The 19602-nt window shown below is 43.3% G+C and overlaps 1 protein-coding gene across 1 annotated transcript in view; it reads left to right on the plus strand.

Moving 5' to 3' along the window:
• The window catches only part of ITPR2 (inositol 1,4,5-trisphosphate receptor type 2), a 350183-nt gene that overhangs the window by 134180 nt on the left and 196401 nt on the right, over positions 1-19602 (plus strand). The window contains exons 21-24 of the mRNA XM_084631622.1: positions 916-1066; positions 14258-14448; positions 17033-17165; positions 18053-18110. Of these exons, the coding sequence (XP_084487748.1) occupies positions 916-1066; positions 14258-14448; positions 17033-17165; positions 18053-18110 (533 nt within the window). The remainder of the gene's footprint in view (positions 1-915; positions 1067-14257; positions 14449-17032; positions 17166-18052; positions 18111-19602) is intronic.

Below are 19602 nucleotides of genomic sequence, written 5' to 3' on the forward strand. Positions count from 1 at the left end.
TTGGTCTTTCCTGCTGCCTGATTGCATGCTTCCAGTTCCAAATGAGGTGTGTGGTTGATTCGTAACTCTGAGGTTCTACTGTAGAATGTTCTTTAAGAAATATCTTAATACCCACTTCCTTAATTCCACTCTTTTTGCTTCCCGCTTTTGTTTTGTATACTGTACTATGTGCTGTTAAACAGCTGCAGTTCCTCACTACACCAGAAGTGGCTGCATTTCAGTGGCAAATGAAGTGATTTGTATGTGGGAGGGGTGTATACACACATGCTCTGTGTACTTAAGAGGTTTGAGATCTTTAGGGTGAAAAGTGCTGTATTCTGTGTCGGATGTGGTAATAAGGGAATTGTATTGCACCACATAATCTTGTCCTTTATTACAGTCCAGAACACCTAACAGAAGAAAGGGTTACGTAGGATTGAGTCTTCTAGAATCAAATTAAAGAACACTTACAGCTGCCCTAGCTTAAACTACCTCTGGCCATGCAGCATTGCCTCCACTATCTATTTACCTTTCCACAGTCTGGCGGCTGCTGTTTCAAGATGCTTCTCCACTGCAGCTGTTGCCATCTGGAACAGCCTTCTGGCTTCTCTCTGCCTCATAGACTTTCCTTCTCATTTCTTTTCTCCAATGGAACTAGATCTCCCCCCAGCTCTGCCTAAACCTCATGCTGTTTTCTCTCCTGCTTTCATTTAACCCAGTAATTGCATTATCTAACTCTGAGAAGCATTTGACAATTAGGGGCCTGGGCTCACATCGATGGAAAGGCTCCCATTGAATTCATTGGGTCTTGGATCAGCCCCATAGTCTGTATGAAAGACAAAAGGACAGGACAAAATATAACTGTATTGTACAGTTCAACACCACTAATGTTGCAGAGGTTGTTTTCATTGTGATTGTTTTTTTTCCCTCCCGCAGGTGGTGCATCTGGCTCGAAATCTCATATACTTTGGCTTTTATAGTTTTAGTGAGCTGCTCAGACTGACCAGGACACTGCTGGCTATTCTAGATATTGTTCAGGGTCCTATGTCATCATACTTCGAAAGACTAAGCAAATTTCAGGATGGAGGTGAGAAAAAGCAGTGAAAAGTTTTTATTAAAATGCATAATTCACTATTTGGGAAGGAAGCAATTTATGCTATATGTCTTTGATCTGTCTGTACACACATCCATCCAAATATGTGGACAGCGGATGATTTCAGAATGCATAAAAATGATCAATTTAAAAGAACTTTTAGACTGATTGACTGATACAGTATCACATGGTGCCACATGGGATACCGAGGCCTGGAACCTGGTTTGGAACGGTCAGCTCCAAACAAGTGGAGGGAGTAGCAGCTTTCTGGGTGTGGTGCAAGCAGTTGCACATGTATAGTACCGGCATTTACCAGTCATTGAGGAAGATGCTTGTCCACTTTGAAGTGAGATGCTGTGCTGGCAGCTGTTAGTCATAGAATCCTAGAAGGAGCAGATGGAAAAGACCTATTAGCCATCCTGTCCCTCTTCCTGCTGATGCAGGATTGTTCCCTAGTGAACACTTTCTTGTATTTTGGCTAGGTCAGAATTTAAATGCCCTAAACAATGGGGCTTTCACACCTCCCTGGGGAAGAGTATTTCACAGCCTCACTGTCAGAGAGTTAAATTTTCCTGTTCTTAATTTTATTAGATGATATGCTCCATCTGTGTCGCACCCTAAACAATTCCTCTTCCTCCTTGATGTTTATACTCTTCAAATATTTATAGACGGTTACCATGTTTTTCCCTTTTGTCATCTCTGAGCCAAGCAACACATATTTAGTTCTTTTAATCTTTCCTCAGTCTCTGGTGTTACTCTTCTCTGATTTGCCTCCTGTTTGTCAAAGTCTTTCACAGAATGCCGTGCTCTGTACAGAACGCTATATTCCAGGTGGTGTCTAATCAGAACTTTACAGAAAGGGACGATTATCTGTTACTTGTGGCCGCAATTTGAATTGGCTGTTTTTGCTGACATGTCGCATTGCAAACTCATGTCTAGAAATGGCCCCAAGGAGCAAAGTTTGTTTCTAGAGCCAAACTTTCACAGAGTCTGCGGGAGCTGGGCACTCAGATCTGTGATTTTGGGTCAGTCTGATCTCTGTGCACATCTGTAAACCTGGGGTCTCCCTCCACTCATTGTCTTTACTCACTGCTATCACCCATAGCTCTGTTTCACCAATTCTGTGTTCTCCCTCCCTTTGACTGTATGTGTTTCAGGCTATTCTGGAGGAAGGAAAGTTACTCATTGAGCACAGAGGGTCAGGTTTTGCTCAGTTATGCTGATATAAATCCAGAGCAAATCCATGAAAATCCAGAGCTACCCCAATATAACTAAGATCAGAAAGTCAGGAGTTAGAGCACTGAAAAATACAAATAAGATCTGTGAGAATAACACTGCATCTGTGGGAATAACAGGTCCCGATAATACATATAGTACACTTAAGTATAGTGCTATTTAGAGAACAGTGAAAGTCCGTGGAGAAGATCAAACATAGGTGTGGGGGGAAAAACCACCTATTTCACTGAATTAAATCTATGCACAACACCTAGACAGGTTCACTGGATACAGCACTGTTCTTTAGTAATGTGTCACATGCCATTTCCTCCATCTTTATCTCCACTTTCTTCAGCAAGAGGGTGCTGTCAAAGTGTTTTGGTCCCTGTGGCTAGCCTCCACCTTTGTCTGTGCTGACCCTTTTTAGTCTCCTTCTTGGATGTAGTTGTTTCCACGGATGTAAGTCTGATGAGCGCTGCAGATGGACTGTAGATGTGTGTAGCTCTGGGTACAACAGAGAACCTGTGTGTGTGGGACTAGCACCGCCTTGAGAAGGACTGACTTCTTAATGGTGTTTGTTTGGACATGGCCCCTACTCTGCCTTCCCCTGCTAGTCAAGTGGCAAGGAATCCTGACTCTTCTGAGAGAGTTCCTTGCCATTTTGAACTGGTGTCAGTCTGTTCTGCATCCTTAGGTGTGCATCCTGCGGAGTCATTAGGGTGTGCTGGCATGGCCTGGATATTTGCAATAAAATCTTGCTGTATAGAGATAGTCTTTCTTAGGTTGGAATAGCTTGTGAGTCTTGCTGGACATCCCACACAGCCATTTCTAGAAGATGAGGATGTGCGTTTTCTCTAGTTGACCATGCCTTATCTCTAGTGTGTCTTCCCCTTTTCTAACTTATGCATCCAAAAGAATATGCGCTGCCCATTATAGTCGCTACTGATGTGCAGAGTGGTACTGAATGTGGAAAGACCTTTACCCTTGTGTAACCTGGCCTGCTCCCAGGCAGCTCTGCATTTCTCCCTTGCTCCTGTGGATGTACATGCTTTTGGCATGGACAAAATTAGGTTCTCAGGGTGCATCTATTACAAGGATGCATTCTGAGAGTGATTTATCGCGGGCCATTGAGTATTCTCAAGGGCTATGTTGCAATAGCTGCATAGCTGAAGATCTTAGTGCAGCGAAAAAGGAAAGTGCTTTTTAAAAAACAAAAACAAAAAACCCAATCATTGTTAACTTTAGAAAAGATTAAAATAAAGGGAAAACTAGAAAGTAGTTCCAGGTATTGTAGTTGTTGACGTTCAAAAGACAGCTGGTGTGGCTGAAATGTCAACTATTTATAACTTCTCCATAAGTTGGTTTCTTGCTATAGCTTTCTGATGAATGAATGAATTGGACCTACGTGCTAGGTCCTCAGCTGGTGTAAATTGTTGAGTTCATATCCTAAAACTCAGGATCAAAGAGTCACTAACTAGGTTGTGACATGATAGACTCTCTTCCCTATGAATTATATCAGTAATATATCTTGAACATTAAGGAGTCCTTAAGTATGCATTGCAAAAACAGGAAGTAATGGCCCAGAAGCAGTGGAATAGCTGCCCTTTCTTTTTATTTTTTCCACATGATTCTGTGTCTTAGTCAGAGACATGAACATCCCCACTTTTTCCATCCCAACCCTCTTTCCCCATCCTTAGAGATCCATATAAGGAGCAACCTCCGTCCTTGCAACCATGGAGGAACTGACAAAATTTCATCAAGTCCTTCGGTACATCTTTCTGGTTTGCTAGAAGGTTTGCTGTTGAGCACTTACTCCTCCTTTCTACGCCTAGTCTTAAGGCTTGTCTTCACTACTGGGGTAAGTTGACCTAAGTTACGCCACTCCAGCTATGTAGCTTTGGTTGACTTACCCTGGTGTCTTCGCTCCGCTGTGTTGACGGGAGACACTCTCCAGTTGACTTACCTTACTCTTCTTGGAGAGGTGGAGTACTGGGGTTGACTGGAGAGTGCTCTGCCATTGATTTTAGTGGGTCTTCACTAGACCCACTAAATTGATACCTGCTGCGTCGATTGCAGCAGCCAAGAAGACAAGCCCTTATAGCTGTAGGATTGGTTTAATACCATTGGGAGTCCTGCTTATGGAAGGGCTACTGGAAAAGGCCTATATGGGCTGAGCATGCTATCACCATGAAACTCTCTCATTCCTGATCACCCCAAATGCATCAGCATGAAACAATGTAGAGAGCCCCTCTGACTAATATGGTGCTGGCTGCTCAGAAACCAAAACAAATGAGAGCAGTATTAGAATAGAATAGAGGGGATTTGGACCCCACATATGGACTCCAGCAATCCTGTCTTCTGCCCCTTCTGCTGCACTTGGGGGTCCTCTGCCACTAAAGAAAAAGGGGCTGGATTTCATCCAGGGCCTATTGAATTGATGAGATGGTTTCTAAGTCTTGCATATATATCCATTTGCTGCTCCTTTTTATTGTTAACAAGTCTAAACATCATTTTGAGACAGGCTTTGATTAGCAGCACTAAGGCAGTTCCTACCTGTCAGACTGGAGAGATGATTTATCCCAACAGTTTAAAAAAAATTATTCAGCAGACTATTTGAGGATTAACTCTTGGGAAATTTAGGCAGGCTGATCACAGATTTCTATAATGCAGTAATTGCTACATCTTGTTGACTATTATTTGGACAAAAGAAAGCCAGTACAAGTGGGAGTTACTTCCCCTCCAGATATGTTTGATTTTCTGGAGTGGAATATTTCTCTTTCATAATTATTTTTTCTGCCACTAGACCTGTGCCCCTATGTGATTCTGAAGCACCCTCCTTTTCCAGGGACCCCATACAACATACATTTACCCATCTCGCCAACTAGAATTCCCATTGAGATTCCCATGATCTTTTATGGCTTCGGGGCAGCATGCTATTGCAGAGATTAAATTCCCTGCCTTCCCTCCTCCCCTGTTGAAAAGTTGAACTTTGACAACACTTTCTGGTTTTCTGGTCCACGTAGTGGAAAAGGAAGTAGTACCACAAATGGCAGACCCTCACAAAAAGGGGAGAGTTGGTGGAGTTTCTTGGTAGCTGGAGTAGGTTGCTGGCAAACTGGAGGTGTCTGAGTTGTGAATACATGGAGGAGATCCAGTTTTATTGGGGAGTTGGGAGCTGGATGTGGCCTCACGTGTATTTTCAGATAGGGCCCCGTGGAATGTAGAGCTGGCCCCACTCTCTCTCCTTTAATGTTATGTATTATATTTCTAATAGGCTAACCTGAGGTGAGCTAGTTATTGAGGGGTGAATCATGGTTTAATGAAGAAATAAAGTGTGATGTTCGTTTGTTTATGGTATGTTCTACAGCCTTTATGAGCAAATTCTGTGGAAAACCTGTAAAAATTAATACCTCTTTTACAAATGGAGCTATAAGGCTTTATGTTCCTGGCAAATAATAAATAGCTCAAAGGATTTGAAATAACATGTGCTCCTTTAAGTATTGAAGTGATGTTGTTATATGTTTCATAAATGGCTATAACTTTTCATGCACAAAAATTAAATTACATGAAGAAATGTGGCCAGATCAACAAAGGCAAAGACATTTAGAGTTAAATTAAAAGCCCCATAGCAGCTTTATCTTATGGTAACTGGTCATTAGAGCACATGTGGCGCTCTGCCAGAGGACCCCATAGTTCTGGCCAGTGTTACATGCCCTTGGCTGGTTCTATATGAATAAAACTTAAAAAGCTTACACTGAATCAGTATTAAGAGTCTCTCAGGAATCCACAAAAGCAAGGGCATTTGGAGTTGATTCCTGTTCCAGCTGTAATTCACCTAATTGCAGAGGCCCTTACTGGCTAAGGGCCCATTCTGGATGCTGGTTTGGGCCTCCTGTGAAGCACAGTCAGCCTTGAACTGCAGCTGACTTCTGTGGAAGTTGTGGGCTCTTAGCAGTTCTTGGGATCAGGACCAATGTAGGGAGGAGCGGCCTCTGCTGTGATCTTGGATAGAGCGGGGAAACAGGCAATCCTTTGGAGTCAGGGGTTCTAATATTCAAGTGATATCAGATATCCAGACCTCAGAATCTAATCTGATTATCCACCACAGCTCAATTGCCTCCAGAGCCCCCTTTTTCCTAGGCCCCAGGGGCTCCCTCTCTCTACCAGGCTTCATCTGTTTCAGGAGTGAGAGGGGAATTAGCTGAGACATTTAGAGATGCTGAGTGGCTGCTCCCCCACATCTTCAAGGGGCAGTGTTTTAAATCCTTCGGTCCTGAAAGAGGCTCTGGCAAGTGTGTGTGTGTGTGTGGGGGGGCCCTCAAGCCTTGATAGAAGAGGGACAGTAAAACCTCTAAGTGTTTAGTATCCCTCCCATGGTTCTGACAGATGCAGCTGAGCAGCAGCCAGAGACTTTCTTCCGTTCTGCCCCCTCTCTGAAGGAAAAAGGATCTTTGGGGGTGGGGTGTTCTGAGTCTTTTGGGGTCTTTTGTGACTGGAGTTCGGATGTCCGACAGCTGTAGTTTTCAACCTTTTTTCATTTGTGGACCCCTACAAAATTTCGACTGGAGCTGCAGATCTCTTCAGAAATCTTAGATGTAATCTGAGGACCCCCAGGGGTCCATGGACCACAGGTTCAAAACCACTATCCTACAGAGAGAGAGAGTTTGGGTAGGAGTGCAGAATATAAGTAATTTCATGATGATGATCAGAAATATTTGGCTCCACAAACAGGGACGATATTTGGGCTCATTGGGAAGTTTATTATTACTCATCCTTTCCTCCCAGTCTCTGTCAGTATGGGTGAGAGATGAGGTGCCGAAGCATGAAATTTCTACGTAGCACACGCTGCCAGATTCTTATTACACTGCAATGGGAGTGCAGCTATCCAGAGGACACAAGCACCGTGGCAATACAGAATATATTTGCAAGACCTCAATAAGTTTGGCTGTACAGTACTCAGTAACAAAAATGCTGAGGTAAAAATGTTTCATAGAGAGTTTGGCGTTGTGTGACACTGCTCACATAAAAATAAATAAATTTTTTGTCTGCAAAACCACTCATTTGTCCCCCCCTTCCCTCGCTTTTTTTTTTTTATAAATAAGATTGACCGACGTGTTGCCCTTTTACTGGACAAGTTAATGAGCAGTTGTCAAAGTGCATTTGTTCTCTATCTGATCATTAAGCACCAGATTTTAAAAAAGACTCCATCACCCAGTGACGCCCATTTAGGCACCTAAATAAAGATTTCCAAAATTGTTCAGCACCCAGCAGCTCTGTGTTCTTAATGGGAATTCCTGGCTGCTGAAATCTGCCTGAAAACTTGGCTGCTTTTTAAAATGCCTTACTGAGAGCTGAGCACTCTTGAATATCTCGCTCCAGCAGTGAGTGCTGGAGCACTTTTGAACCCTAGGAATCCAATCTTACTTGTTAATGGCCAAACTTCCACTGATTTTAATAGCGGTGGGAACAGGCTCAGTCCCTTTGTGACTGATACGAACAAGAATAGAAATATATAACTGGTAGTACTAGGTATTACATTTAACCAAGTTTGATATTTTTGGATTGAGTCTTGTGTTCAGTCAATGATATTTCCGCAGAAAATATTTTCAGGCTATTTTTTTGGTAAAGTAGTCTCAACTCTCTTTCTATGTACTACCTTCTAAGGTTTCAAATAAACTAAGGGCCAAATAATGATACCTTCCTCATGTGGAATAGTACCTTTTGCCATGAGTGGTTCCACTGATGTCCAGAAGGCTACTTGTGCAGGAAGAGTATTACTCGCTCTGAGTAAGGGCATCATAATCTGGCCCTAAGAAACATTAGGGTAAGTAAAATGTGTCAGCTAGCGAACTGTGGAGACTGAAGTCCATTGTTTATCTACAGCCCGGGTATGGCATGGGGCCCCGCTCTCTCTGAGCTTCCTCACACTAACTCATGTATCTCATCTCCACGTATACTTCATCTTCCATATCAGTCCTAGCCTCACCACTGAGACTGTCAACAAGGGTTCCTAATTGTGTCAGTTGTGATGCTGCTTGTAGTGTGCTTGATTCTTGTCCACTGGGAGCAGGACAGAAACCACCACATAGCCACTGGCTGGGAGCAATATTAAGACAAGGCATAGTTTGCCAATTCCTTTCCTAGTGGCTTTTCTCCTTGAATATAGCTTTGTCATTTAACATCCATGCTATATTGCATAGCACTTTTCTGTTTGTGTTTATTTTGCTCTTAAATAATTTACTGGTCTGAACAATTCTATCAGGACATATGTTTTATGCAGGAAGTGAGGTGTCCCATTATCCAACATGTCGATTGCATGTTCTTTATAACTTAACTCCTCTGAAATCTCTCTCGTCTCAGAGAGGCCATTGTGTTGTCAATCATGCCAAATTGTATGAGCTTATGTGCCACAGGTTTGTGACAGAAAGTGATATTCATTAGGAAGTTGTGATCACTATAATACAATGCAATGAAAAGGAGGTGCACAGTTGTCTTTCCAAAAGATGACAAACATTCTTTTTTTCCAGCCCCTCGTTTTAGTACCTGTCAGTCTGTAACTCCTTTAAATGAGCATCAGAACCTACCTTGATTTCACTCTTTCATTGTACTATATATTGGTGAATAAATCACTTATCTCTAACTCCCTGGACACATTCTACACTAGAATTGTGAAACCATAATAGGATGCACTTGTGGTTCTTGACAGTGCAACTCTGGGTAAGAGTCTCACAAAATACATTTTGTGCTCTCTTCTGAGAGGCATCTGCTCAGTAACACTCAGGATTTAGCCCAATTAGTAACAATGGAGGTGGTAGGTTAATTTATTATTTATTAATGTATTGTGGTAGCACCTAGCGCCCCAATGTGTTAGGCACTGTACAAACACTTAATAAGACACAGGCCCTGCCCCCAAGAGCTTACAATCTAAATAGATGAATGAGACAAAAGGTGGGAGGGCAAACAAATGCAGAGAAATGCAGTGACTTGCTAGGAATAGTACAAAGGGCTCTATCCATTGGACCATGCTGATTGGATGTAACAGATCTGAAGTACATACCTACTCTTGGTTAAACTTTTCTATAGATCTGATTTACCCCTTCCTCCTTCTAAGGCAGATATTTACATTGAGTGGCATGTAGATCACTTTGTTTAGGTCTCTTGGAGGAGACCTCTTAAAATCAAGTTTCTGTCTAATCTTCATGGATATTCCTAAAGCACAGGTTCCTTTGCGTGTCTTGTGCCCTCTCTGGCACCCCATGCTTGTGGCACTGTGTACTGGTTGACGGTCACCCACCACCTGCGAGACAGTTGTGTTTCAGTGGTGGTCTGCATATACAGGCATACAGCTTGTGAAATATTTTGGGTTCTTTCACTTTGAAAAGTATACTGGTAACTAAGTGTCCTAAGTGCTATTTCATTTTAATTCCAGAAATTTTCTCCCCCAAACCTGCTGGGTGTTAATTTAAAATATAATTGCTGATATCTTGCTGTTTGCTAAGATGCTGTATGAGATTGATTTGCCTGTTCCTCCCAGCCTTGCCGGTATTGTTGACAAAAAGAAAAGTATATTGGTTTAAAGAGGGTCTTAATCATTGCAGCTATAACTACTAAAATTGATTTAAACTGGCTTTTTCCCTACTAAAAACACTTTCAGCTGTATTAATGAAATACAACCGAAAATGACAACCTTCTTTAGTGGATCTTCCTCTAGCTTTTAGTCACACACACAGGTTGATGTTCAAGGAATGTTTGGGAGGAAGGAGTGTAGTGAATCCAGTGTAACTTTTCCTTTGTTATAGGTTCAATTGTGAAGCTGCCTTGCATCGCCCTTGCACTTCCTACCTCTGTTGCTAGTCTGTGCATAGGCTCTGACTCTGTGGGTGCTCTGGGGCTGGAACACCCACAGGGGAAAAAATAGTGGGTGCTCAGCAGCCACCTGCCAATCAGCTCCTCCCTGCCTCCTATCAGCTGTTAGTCAGCGGGTCGGAGGAGCGGAGTGGGAAAAGGCAGAGTGAGGGCAGGACATGCTCCGGGGAGGGGGTAGGGTTGGGTCTTGGGGAAGGAGGGGCCTCAGGGCCAAGTGAGGGTAGAGCACCCCTGGGGAAAGCTGAAAGTCAGCACCTGTGAGTAGGGGCAAGGGAAGGAGGCTGCCTCTTTTGTTTTCTTTGGTACTCTTATAATTCCCCTCTCTGTAGTATCTGAGTTCCTCCACAATCTTTAGTATATTTATTCTCACAAGAGCACTCTGAGGTAGGGAAGTGCTATTATTCTCCTCACTTTTCAGATCGGAGAATGGAGAGAAAGAGATGCTAAGTGAGTTGCCCCAGGCCACACAGGAAATCTGGCAGAGTAGGAATTGGACCTGGGTCTCTCATGTCCTAGACTATCCTCCTAACCACTGCACCAACCTTCTTCGGACGTTTGTGGGGTATCTTCTCCCCTTGCACATGTGTGGGTGACAAGTGAGGGAGCAGAAGTGGGGATTGGGCATAACCTTGACTTTATCCCCCTCCTCCCCCACTGAACGTACAGAGCAGCACCGCTGATTTGTTGCAGATGGGGAAGTGATTACTCTTCACTCTGGAGCAAGAGAGGGACCAGCCCATACTGTGACTGAGTCACAGTTTGATTTCTGATTTGCTCCTGACACAGTGCAACTATGCATTGCCCTTGATCGGAGCTCATGGTGGGGGGGAAGTCTAATCCTATATTGCATAGTACCTGGGCCTTTGCTATTTCAGCAGGATTTATCTTAGAGGTTGGAATGATTGAAATATTCAGGGAATTTCCAATCCGAAATTGCACACTTGTATACTGAATACCTACTTTCAGTGGACCAATTCCTGAGAGGACTGCTAGGCACTTGCAGATCCCATTGACATCAATTAAAAGTACCTCTCAAGATCTTTTTTTTTAGAAAAAATTGGGTTTGACATAAAAATCTAGAAGACTATCTTCTTGTCACTTTTTTTCAATTTATTCTGACTGGTTCTTCACTCTGCAATACCAGTTGTATTGTGCTGTAACTCCATTGACTCTTTTTATGCAGAATTCATTAACTTCTGAAATCTCCATTACTAATTGGGAAAATTTTTACCTCCATATACATTTTTCAAGTAATGGGATGACAAGTCACCAAGGAGTGATGCAGTCCCATTATCTTGTACTGTGGTCTTTCCTTTTGTTGTTGTTGCTCTGTTTCTTAAACCAAGGGGATACCTAAAAGTCCTACAGCTGCACTTCACTGTTAGCAGACTGTGCAGCTGAAAGGACAGGGTGTTATGAATGAGATCATCTGTTTCACAAATTGGTGGTAAATAGTATTTAAAAAAAACAACTTAAATGGAGCCACTTTAAAGGTCAAGGGACCTGATTCTTCTCTTCGTAAGCCTGTTTTACACTGATGTAACTCCATTGTAATCAATGCAGATAAACATTGTTTAGCATTTTGGGGGGAGGTGATCCTAGTCTCACGTTTCATGCAGTTTAAAGATCAGTTCTGCCAGATATATGATTTCCAGCACCATGCAGTAGCCAGGAGGATATTTGGAAACATTTTTATTACCTTACTTATGTGCAGGCAGTTAGGAGGATCTGCCTGTGTATGACCCTGATGTTCGGATTTAGTCTTCAGTCTGATACCCAGTGCTTTTCTTCCTAGCATGATGCAAAAACGGCCAGAAATTATTCCCCCCTACCCCCCCTTAACTTGTATGGACGTGAAGGAGTATTTTCAAAAGCCCAATTCAAACAGATTGCACACCAGACTGAATGCTGAACAGGACCTGAAACGTGACACTAATGTGTCTCATTCACTTTGAAAAAGCACATTCTTTCTTCTTTTTAAGTTAGGGTTAAAGGCCCCCTCTTTCCTCACATACAATACGTGAACTCCATGAATGGGGGCAAAAAGGCATAAGGGGAAGATATTGCTAGCAAAATATAATAGGATGTTGACCTTTTGCTGCAGATTATATAGAAAGAGGGTTATTGTGATGTTGCTGTTGCCTGCTGATTAAAGTATACAGAAGACATTCAAGGAACTACTTAAGCCTTCTACCAAATTATATCTTCTCTTCCAGCCCTTGGTTTGCTTTTGCATACTCTAGGTATTCCCGCTTAGAGGGAGGATCTCTTTCCATCATTGTCTCATTGTCTTATCCATTAGTTCGTATCTGTGAGTTACGAGTTATGAAAAGACTAATTCACACTGGTAGGAATCGTTATGTCCTGTCCAGAGCAAGACCAAAATTCCTCCTTCTCCTCCTCCTCTTCTTCCCCCATCCTAGAATGAAGATGGTCATTCGTTCATAGAACTTCTGTTCACGTCAAAAGTCAGAGTAGAAGAACAGCAGCACAGTTTGTCTGAACAAACAGCATCCTCATGTGTTGTTTGATCCAACTCTTAGCAGAGTCAATAGAATGGATGGTTGAACTGGGCTCTTAGGGCTAGATTAAACTGGAAAGCTTAGCTCTGAGGTGAGTAAGTTTCTTCCTAGGAGGAGCCCAGGCAAGGAACTGTAACTGTAGAGCAGCGGTTCTCAACCAGGGGCCTGGGGCCCCCTCCATGGCCATGAGCAGGTTTCAGGGGGGGGGACGCCAAACAGGGCCAATGTTAGATTTGCTGGGACCCAGAGCAGAAAGCTGAAGCCCCACTGTGTGGCGCTGAAGCCCAGGGCTCCTAGCCTGGCAACCTGGAGCTGAATTCAAAGCCTGAGCAACTTAGCTTTGTGAGGACCCCTGTGGTATGAGGCCCTGGACAGTTACCCTGCTTGATACATCCTATAAAAGCCAGGACCAGCATTAGGCAGAAAAACAGTTGTGGCACTGGCCAGCCATGGAGTTTTTATAGCATGTTCGGGGGGCCTCGGAAAGAAAAAGATTGAGAACCCCTGCTCTAGAGAATATTTTGACATTCAGGTCAGGCTATAAGGTCTGTCCCTTTCCCAGGATTTTTCTGAAGTGGGAAGGTTGAGCAAATGGGGCTGAGAGGTGGGAGAATCTTAGCTTGTGAGAATGTGGAGGCTTTTGCAATTTGAACATTGGTTCAGCTTGTAGGCTGTATACGTTTTATGAAGTGTGTGTGTGTGTGTATGTGCTCAGAGCTGTGGATGGGAGTATGTTGAGTACATCCAAATAAATGTTTCAAGATTGGTAACATAATCAAATGGCCAAGGGGTTTGGTAATAGGGGACAGCATACAAAGCTTTTTCTACCTCTAGGTCACTGGTTAAAATCAGATTAAGTCCGTAGAGACCAAAAGTCCGGAGAGACCAAAAGTCCTTACCAACTGATGGCATCTTTGTGTTCCATTTTAAAATCATTTGTTGGTCTCAGTCCAGTTCCTAAGGTGCAGGTGTCTACATCCCCATCGTTGGAAATTTGAAAGAACAGGCTGGACAAATACCTGTCAGGGATGGCCTAGGTATACTTAATCTTGCCTCAGAACAGGAGGCTGGACTAGATAACTTATGATAACTTCTCGAGGTCTCGTCTAGCACTACATCTCTGAGATTCTACAATTCTATCGCCAAATCCACCACCCCAATTGGCAAATCTTCATGGAGAAGCCAACAAAGAGAGTGGGCATGGAAACTGAACTAGGCACTCTTCTCCTGAGGTGTTCCCTGCAGAACAAGGTTATGAGCACATTGATGGGGTGAACGAGTGTTTGGGGACCCTGGTCTCTTGGCCTTTCCGTTGGCCTGCAAGTGTGTCCTTTGCGGAACGGTGATGTGGCAGATTTATTTGGCTCCAAAACCATAGATATTTTGACTTAACTCTTTCCCTCCTGTGCAGCTGTAGCTGGAAAGAGATGATTTAGTCCTTAGTAGATTTATTAAGATTGTTGGGGTATTTTTGCCACATGAAGAACGTGTGTGTGTGTGTGTGTGTGTGTGTGTGGGGAGGCAGGGAGGGAGGGTTTGAAAGAAAGGTTCACCAATTGTATGATTTCTTTTTAATACCTAGGAAACAATGTTATGAGGACCATCCATGGTGTGGGAGAGATGATGACACAAATGGTACTGAGCAGAGGATCTATCTTTCCCATCAGCATACCTGATGTACAGCCAAGCCTCCACTCGAGCAAGCAGGCCAGCCCAGACAGTGAAGATGTGACTGTGATGGACACCAAATTAAAAATCATTGAGATCTTGCAGGTAAAAACCATGATGGAAAATTACAAAGCAGCTAGTTAATTTTAACCTACTTCTTTATTTACTTAGGGGCCAATTCTGCGACCCAGTCTTTCTCATTGAGGAGTACCTTTCTCTAATGGTCGTGCCTTGGCATGGAGAAGAATACCGCTCAGTGTCTGTAAGGGTGACAGAATCTGGCCCTTAAAACTATCCCAGAAATATTCTCTAGACCAGTGGTCCTCAAACTTTTGAATTGGTGACTCCTTTCACACAGAAAGCCTGTGAGAGTGACTCCCCCCCCCCCTTGTAAAGTAAAAACAATTTTTTTTTATTTAGCACTAGTATAAATGCTGGAAGCAAAGCGGGGTTTGAGGGTGGAGGCTGACAGGTCACGACCCCCCGCATCATAACCTTGTGACCCCCTGAGGGGTCACGACCACCGTTTGATGAGAACCCCTGCTCTAGAGACAAAGGATATATTTCCAGATTAATTATACTTGTCTTACATCAGTATAATTTCATTGACTTCAATAGTTACTCCTCATTTCCATCGGTGTATCTTAGAACAGAACTGAGTCCAGACACACTGGAGAAATGCAGGGCCAGACATTCTGGAAGCTCTCTCCAGATGTTCACTGGTGGAACTGAACAGAATTTGGGTCAGTGTCGTTGTATCCTAGCCATTCCATGAGGTACATCCACTAGCGTATATCTTTAGGGTTCTCACCTTGGGCTGCTGTAAGTTATGTGCCACACAGTGTCTATTATTCTGCATACCAACTCCTACTTCCAGGTACACACACTCTGTAGAAGTTTTTTAGTATTTTTTGTAAATTCTGCTATCTGTTGATACAATTTGTCACTTTTGAAGCTTTCCATTTATACTGAATGTTTATGAAGTACGTCTTTTATATTTCCTTAATTACAAGTTGCTGAAAGACTAGCAATTGTTGGGTTATGCTTACTGTAGCATACAATTGTTCAAAATGTGATAAACTGCATATTTCAGAGCTCAGAAATGAGCATAGGGTGATGCTAAACTGCACTACTTTAGGGAGAGCCCTGGGAAAATATTACTATCTGGAGTGTCACTCCCACTTCCTTGCTCTCTCCTTGTTCTGAGAGGAGCAGTAAGCTATGACACCGCTTTTGGGATGCAGCTTACTTTCCCTTCATACCTGGCTGGCTCTGCTGGTTGGCACTTGGGAGGGCAGAGCCACGGTTCCAATTTCTTCCTGCCCACTCCCTACCTGTATGCTCACAGGAGAAAGATTCAGGTGAGGCAGCTCCTCCTTTCCCTTCTTCTCTCTAGCCTCCATCCGAGCAGGTCTAATGCAGTTCCACAGGGAGTTGGAGAGGCCTTACCCTCCACTGTTACTCTCTGACATGGCTACGTAACACTAGGGCACAATCCCGTCTCATACAGGACAACCTCAGCATTACAGACCCCTCGGGAACGGAGGCTGTCCGTAACTCCTGAAATGTTCGTAACTCTGAACAAAGCACAGTTCGGGTTCCAGATCCAGTAGCTGATGCTCCAGGCCAGGATTCAGCAGCAGCTGAGCTCTCTACTCAGCCCTAGCATGAGTTTTCAAACTTGGCCCCCTCCAGGCAGGGGTAGGGGTGTGTGTGTGTGTGTGTGTATGAGAGAGAGAAAACAGAATGTTTCTCTCCCAGGGAGGGGGGTTAAAAACTGCATGTCCCCCTCATGGGGAGTGGGTGAAAGATCCCCGTGCTGCACGTGCTCTGCTGGCTTCAACTGCCTTGGGCTGGCAGCCCCAGCGTCTTGCTGCAAGTGGTTGCCCCGTGAGTGGGGGTGGGGTGGGGGGGACAGGCAGCCCAGGTGTGGCTACCTTTAAGATGCAATACAGGCACAATATAGTACTGGCTGCTTCTTTTTTTTTTTTTGGTCTCTGCTGCTGCCTGATTTGTTTCTCTGGTTTCACATGGTGTCCGGTTCACTGGTCAGTCCTTAACTCTGATATTCGTACCTTTTGAGGATCTACTGTATACTTATGTGTTAACCCCCCTTCACACCAGTTTTATACCACAATACAGGCACAATGAGAGTTAAGCACACCTAAAACAGGGAAAAAATGTATACCCGTCCAAACCCTGCTGCCCTTATGTGAATATTTTCACAGAGCCAGATTCTGATCGCAGTTACCCTGTTGTAAATCCAATGAGCAAGTTACGTTTGTTTAAAAAAGTAAACCTCAGAAATAATCCTTTGTCCTTAGGTTTATATTCACCACAAAGTATCCTCAAAAAGCAAACACTGGCCAGGATATCACCACTAGTATTTTGCACTGAAAAATAAATGATTTGGCTTTAGTGTTTTCATGCAGCTTTGGGCAGATGGGCAGATCTCAGAGCTGCGGGACGAGTCTGAACTGACTAAAATATTCATGGTGAAGGAGGTGCAGCCTAAATGCCGCAGCATAGTGTGGGAGGTCAATCCCAGGAAAGAAATCACAAAAATTATCATTTGAAAAACATAGCTGTTTTATTTTCAGTAATAGACTTAAAATTAGCTCCTTCCCCCGTCAGAAAACAGGTTAGAGAGAGAGAAAACTGTATCTTATTTTAAACTCTTGTCTTGTAGTTTATCCTTAGTGTTAGACTGGACTATAGAATATCCTACATGCTGTCTATCTATAAGAAAGAATTTGGAGAAGACAGCGAGAATGTTGATAGCTCCACCACCTCTCCACCAGACACACCAGGGTTTGTCTCAGGTAACTGTTGCTATTGTATTGCAGTTTATTGTTGCGGTAATTTTAGTAAGCAATGAACTTAACTACTTCAGAAAGCTACACATCGCTCCAGATTGAAAGCTAGAGGGGTGCCCACAATAATGGATATTTGCTGAGTTGCTGCTCTCTAATTAAAATATGATTCAGTTTTCCTATGACGGTTATTTATTTATTCATTTGTATGCTTCCCAAAGGTTTGCTACATGACAAAACAAATGAGTGAGAACGGACCATGGAGGATGGAGTGGGGATGGATAGAGTTAAGCGTTGCTCTGTTTTTCTTTCTCGTGTTTTGCGTGCCTTGTGGCAGAACTGAGGTTTTCAGAGGGCTTTAAATGGGGGTGGGGCTGATGAACTGGTTTACAGAGAATGTTTATGGATAGAGCAGTGGTACGGAAAAAAGCCCGGAACTGTCTGAAGAGATGAGAAGAGGGTATTCTGGTTTTGCTGACAGAGCAGAGCAGGTGGGTGCAAAAGGAACGGCAATTAACACTAATTCTTCAACAAGTTTGTGTCATTGTCTGCTGTTTTGGGGGGTTGGTTACATCAAAGAAAATATGAAAGATGCAGCTTGCAAAGCCTTTGGGGGCATGGGTCGTCTTTGTTCTATTTGTACAGCGCCTAGCACAATGGGGTCCTGGTACATGACTGTGGCTCCTAAATGCTACTGCAATACAAATAAGAATAATTAAGGCCCGATCCTTCCCTCCTTATTATGGGAAAATTTCCATTAACTGCTTCAAATGGAGTTTTGCCTGGCCAAGGAGTCCATAGTTGGGCCTTCAGTTTGTTGCACATACTTAAACAGAGACCATAGTTTCTTTAGCTGTGAAAACTAAATTGTGGTCCTGTGTTTTGTTTTTTGGCAGCAATTGTTCCGGACATAGATGAAATTGCAGCTCAGGCCGAGACGATGTTTGCTGGCAGGTATGCTCTCTGAAGGTTATTCTTGTGTCTGTATGTGCTCAATAACACACAACATCTTTCTATCCGATTTTTGTTTCTAATTGACAATTTCTGTTTATTTTTTGTGTATCTTCCTCTCTCTTCCTCTCCTTTTACTGGTTCCTGTTGCCACATAGCATAACCTCCTACAGAGGGGGTGGTGGGAGTAGTAGCTCCACTGTAGCATAGATGTTCGACCAGGGCCATGAAGTTCAGATCTGGGTTCCAAACACCCTAAAATTCAAGTGTGTATGGATCTGGTTTGGCCAGTTGTGGGGTCTGGATTGGACACTCTACCCCCGAAGTTCAGGAGGGTTTGGATTCAGGTTTTTGGCTGGTTCCCATCTCTGCTGGGGCTTATCTGCATGGGAAAATTAAACTGGTATAAAGGAAGGTGTGAATTTGAAGTACTATAGTTATACTGGTATAACTCTCTGTGTGGATACTCTTATTCCAGTATAAAAGTTCCTTTTTCTGGTTTAGTTTTGTCACTTTGGAAATGGCTTAAGATAAACCAAAAAACGCCACTCTTATTCTGGAATAAGAACGTCCACATAGGGGAGTTGTGCTGGTATAACTGTATCAGTTTAACTCTGTTGGTACACTTGTATGAGTATAACTGGAAACATTTCCTGTGTAGACAAACCTTTAGATGCTAGTGATTTTCCCAGAACTGAGGAGAAGGGGGAAAGATGTCTGAGATGGGTGTTCTGAACTTTCCTCACCAAGTATGTCCCCTATGTGTTCTTAGGCTTTGCCAAAAAGGGGAGTGTCCTCAGTCCTGTCCCTGAACTCCTATAATGAAAAACAACACACCACTCTGGTGTGGCTGTTGGCACCTGCATCTTTCAATTGAACACTGACTGTGAATGGCTTCTTGGAACCATTATTTCTGCTTTGATATGCTAAATGTAATTCTGCTTTCTGTCTTCCAGATTATAAATATGATCCAGAAATATGGTGCCTTTGGCAATTTTTACTGGTTTTGTAGTTCATTTTTCCTACATTTAATTTTAGCAGCTGCGGATAGGGGACGAATAAAAAGGACAGGGCCAAATTCATCTTGGGTGCAACTCCATTGACTTTGGTGGGCTTGTACCAGCGATGAGTTGGTCACCCAGACGTAAAGTGATGTGTTTGCAAAATGGAGCTTAATCACAGTGTTTGATGCATTTCATACGTATTTATAAATTCATAGATATTTAGGTCAGAAGGGACCATTATGATCATCTAGTCTGACCTCCTGCACAATGCAGGCCACAGAATTTCACCCACCACTCCTACAAAAAAAAACCCTCACACCTATATCTGTGCTATTGAGGTCCTCAAATCGTAGTTTAAAGACTTCAAGGAGCAAAGAATCCTCCAGCAAGTGACCCGTGCCCCATGCTACAGAGGAAGGCGAAAAACCTCCAGGGCCTCTTCCAATCTGCTCTGGAGGAAAATTCCTTCCCGACTCCAAATATGGCAATCA

The sequence above is a fragment of the Lepidochelys olivacea genome (genome assembly GCF_965140295.1).
Source record: "Lepidochelys olivacea isolate rLepOli2 genome assembly, chromosome: 1".
Classification (NCBI taxonomy): Eukaryota; Metazoa; Chordata; order Testudines; family Cheloniidae; genus Lepidochelys; species Lepidochelys olivacea.